Source organism: Hordeum vulgare, chromosome 3H (assembly GCF_904849725.1).
Source record: "Hordeum vulgare subsp. vulgare chromosome 3H, MorexV3_pseudomolecules_assembly, whole genome shotgun sequence".
Lineage (NCBI taxonomy): Eukaryota > Viridiplantae > Streptophyta > Magnoliopsida > Poales > Poaceae > Hordeum > Hordeum vulgare.
Genome location: NC_058520.1, coordinates 319290555 through 319294495, shown reverse-complemented (window position 1 = coordinate 319294495; position 3941 = coordinate 319290555). Strand labels below are relative to the sequence as shown.

Sequence of the window (3941 nt, the reverse complement as noted above, 5' to 3'; positions counted from 1 at the left end):
AAATCAATGATTGAGGGGTGAAACCCCCATTTTACCTCGCCGGTCAGCTAAGAACAGCACCTCTTCTACCTTATTTTCCTTTACCTCTACTTTCACTTAGACCCTAACCTACAAAGTTGATCTCAAATACACCACCAGCAGCTAGTCGACAAGGCAGGGCACACGAAGAGCGCGTGGGCATGCGCTCGCATACCAAAACTATGCTCTAGAGCATGCTATACTGCAGAGTAGCACTGTAGTCGGTGCCCATCCCATACCCCAATAAACTTGGGAGACAGGATCTTGTCCCGTAACACCCCTTCACGTCCGAGACATGCCACATTGTCGGACCCATCCTCTCCCTCCCTCCGTGGTCCTCCCTCACACGCACAGCATGGCCGCCTGAGCGCTTCAATTGGTGAGCTTACACGAGAGGGCCTCTGGCGTCCCTCACTTCTGTCTTCATCCCTGCTTGGTCGTATACCATCTCCACCAACTCCCCAAAAACACTCTTAGGTGCTCCCGAGGCCTCTAGCGTCGTCTATCACCTCGCTGGTACACAGGTCCATGGTGCAGCTCGCCCCCCTACTTAAGCTTCCCTCGTGCTATGTCGGCTCGAGTCACCGTTGTTTGCACGGTAGGGAGCTCCACTGCCCCTCTTCTCGCTCGATCTGGAACCGCGTCCTCCACATAATCATTTCCCCAACGTCTCCTGCACGTTTTGCAGGCTCGAGCGACTAATCCATCCGCGGTCAAAGCTCCACTGCCGCTCGTCCTCATCGTCGGTGAATGAGGCCACTCCAGCGACCCCTCGACCCCATCCGAATGGCGACTCGACGCTTAACCGATACATGTTATTGGTTTGCCTCACCGTGGGCGGAGACGACGCCGGTGAGCTCTCCCCCCTCCCGGTCAGTGGTTGACGACTATCTTGCAAGGCCTTCTCGTTAGTCTCCAATTTCTCTCCTCCTCCGTTCTCTGCTGTTGTTGCCTAGGGCCCACGCGCCCTCGCTCATCTGGGCTTGCACGCCTCTGGGTCAGCCAAGACGCACACACACATCTCGCCTAGCTAGTTCTGGTCGTTTTTCTTTTTCTCTGTGTTTTCCTTTTAAAAAACTCCATAGACCATAATATTTACAACCTTGTTAATGGTTTAGTTTCTGGCATGTAAAATAAACTTTTCTATATTGTTCTTAATTGAAATCGTATTTAAAGTATTTAAATTCATTGTTTAAATTCAAGACACTATTTTTCGCACTCCAAACTCAAAACGTTGGCATTATGTTATTTTTGGTTTTCACTCTCGTATTTTACAAAAATTAGTTGACATTTTTAGGAGTGATTTATTTTTCCTATGTTTGTCGTGGTCTTATTTTTGGCCTTTATATTCCGACGATAGATTACATTGTTGACATAGAAGTTGGACCAGAAGCTTTCGAAGACCCCAAAGACTTTGCTCGGCTAGGCAACCAACCCTTTGACCATATCGATGAAACTCTTTCTTGCATGAGATTATACACTAGTGGAGAAATGGCTAGCCACAACCCATGTTGGTGTCACACCATTTTTCTACAACACCAGCACTATTTTTTCAAATAGCATTGTCGTCGGCTAAATTGGTATGCGAATTGTAAATGGTTAGTGATGGCATTGATATTTTTGGACACGTCACAAATCTATTGGCCCACGTGCACTCACCATTTGGAAGATAGTGCTCATGTTGCATTTTTGTGCACATCATAGATAATTAATTAGTGATGGCGTGCGAGATTGTTGTATTCCACACATTATATTTCCACTTATACTAGTATTTTAGGTATTTAAAATTATATATGCTAGTTAGAAAATACTAAACATTTTATTTTACATTTTGGACATTATTATTTTTAATAGTCCTAAGTTTGAGTGTTTAATTATGTTTAGTCTTTCGATAAACTAATTTTTTTTATACATGTTGTTATTATCTATGGCGTTGCATTTTAGGCCCACCTAGTTAACTCCCACACCTTAGTAAAAGACTTAGTCCACGTGCCCTTTCATTTCACCTACCCCTCAACCAGACGCCACCCCTTGTTGCCCGTCGCAGTCCGTCGCGCCCCTTCACCGACCAGCAAGGTTGAATCCTCTCCTTCCCCTCCCGCTGTATCTCCTTTCATATGTGTGGGATTCATATATTTTTTGATTTAGGATTCATTTGTGTGGATATTTCAGTACATATATATAATGGATTCCTTTCTGTGATGTAGAATTCAAATTTCATTCCATGGGTTGTTTTGTGTAAATTTTTTAGTGATAATCCAATGTAGAATGTGATTTAATAGTGCATTTTGAGTAAAAATGTTTTTAATGTCTACAATGTTAATGATTCTAGTTCAACTTAATTTGGTAGTGTAGTCTACAATTCTAGAGGAATAAATGAAATGAACTCCTAACGTGATACATGTCACTAGTGTTGAATTTACATGTTACTTGTGTCGTTTTAGTAGTCTAGAATCCGATTATATACTTAGTTTTCAACATGTTTCGTATAGAATGGAGCAACCACCACCATGTCAAGTGTGCAAGTCAAGGTGCACAACTAGCCCTGTAGCTGCCATGTTGTTCGACATATACTTCCAGCCGTGTTATGTTCCTACGACGGTAAGAAATTATGAACCTTCTAATAGTTTTTTATTTTGTTTTTGTTGTTATTTCCACTAATGCATTGTGTGTGTTTTTATTTTTTCGTACACATATCGTCCCTTGCAATGTGAGATTGGATTTCAATGAGCTCAAATCTAGAGACACTGTCATCTTTGACGGCCCTGGGGGGCCTACACTATGGAGGTGAATAAGGGATGGAATATAACAGAGATTGGAGGAGATGAATGGGATCGTTTGATCGCCCGCATGCATCTCACTTGGGGAGAATCAATCAGCTTCTCCTTCGGAAGAGGAACTCCAAGGCTTGCTATTATCTATCTCAACTATGAGGAAGAACATGATGACCCACGTAATGAAGTAGTATTTTCCCAAAGACTTACTAGGCAGAGCGAGAATGAAACTGACACACTTTGGGAAAAACTTCCACCGCGTGATGCATATGTTGTGATGCCATTCGTGACCTGCCTGACACGAATGATGGTTAACCGCCATGTCATGGTATGTTACTTATTACTGTAGTAGTGATATCCTTAGTATATATTAATGTGATGATATGCTTGGTGTAGAATTTGATGATATGCATAGTACATACGTTAATGTGATGATATGCTTATAGTGTAGTAAAGTGACATGATCATCTTGTTTTTTCCAGAAATTACCTAACGGTGTATGTGTGAGCTATGGAATCAAGCCATATGGAGAAGGCATTGCTAGACTACGCCTTACCCTAAGGGGCTCCGTCACCACCTCTGCTTATGCAGTGCCCATGGACGGGTGCACTATCTTCAGTGCGGCTGGGTGGAGCAACTTCCTGACTTGGAAGAATCGCCTGGTTAGACAGGCCATCTTAGTCACTACCAGGAACACCCCAGAAAGTGACTTGAGGATGATGATCGTTATCGATCTCCTTTAAGTATGTTAGTTTGCCCGTGTGAAATAAACTCCTTATTAACTAAGCTATAGGTAGATATACTTTGCTCGTGTTTGTGAGGATTGTCATTAATACCTACTTGTGAGCTTGACAATTATTATTAACTGGAATGCATTGTTTTATTAGACTAGGTCCTCATGTGCAATGCTAAAAGGTAAATGTTATGTGATGGGTAACTTTTTTTGGCTGCACAAAACATTCCTGGGGTGCAATGTACGTTCCTGGGAAACTATTTTACACTGGTGGCGTTGCCTACGTGGCACGCCATCAACACGTAGAATACTGCTGACATGGGACCCAACGCCACCATTACTTATAAACAATGGCATGATATTGGTGGGGTAGGGCTACCATGCCTGCAAATCTTTTTTTGTCACACCATTTGTAG

At 42.9% G+C, this 3941-nt stretch overlaps 1 protein-coding gene across 2 annotated transcripts; it reads left to right on the top strand.

Annotated features, from left to right (window-relative positions):
* Positions 1-399: 399 nt before the first annotated feature.
* LOC123439909 lies at positions 400-3736 on the top strand. 2 transcript variants are annotated; one of them, XM_045116531.1, is made up of 4 exons: positions 440-616; positions 707-870; positions 2511-3120; positions 3275-3736. In XM_045116531.1, the coding sequence occupies exons 3-4, from the start codon at positions 2800-2802 to the stop codon at positions 3533-3535; spliced, it is 582 nt and encodes a 193-aa protein (XP_044972466.1). In that variant the 5' UTR covers positions 440-616; positions 707-870; positions 2511-2799; the 3' UTR covers positions 3536-3736. The 2 variants fall into 2 exon arrangements, with proteins under 2 accessions (XP_044972467.1, XP_044972466.1); XM_045116532.1 differs by having other exon boundaries at positions 400-616; positions 707-3120.
* The last annotated feature ends 205 nt before the right edge of the window (positions 3737-3941 follow it).

What these genes read in the sequence shown, in the direction of transcription:
- LOC123439909 (XM_045116532.1), top strand. Translation starts at nt 2,800, where the DNA reads ATGGAGGTGAATAAGGGATGGAATATAACAGAGATTGGAGGAGATGAA. An exon ending in TGGTTAACCGCCATGTCATG is followed by an intron (nt 3,121 to 3,274) that starts GTATGTTACTTA and finishes TGTTTTTTCCAG; the next exon opens with AAATTACCTAACGGTGTATG.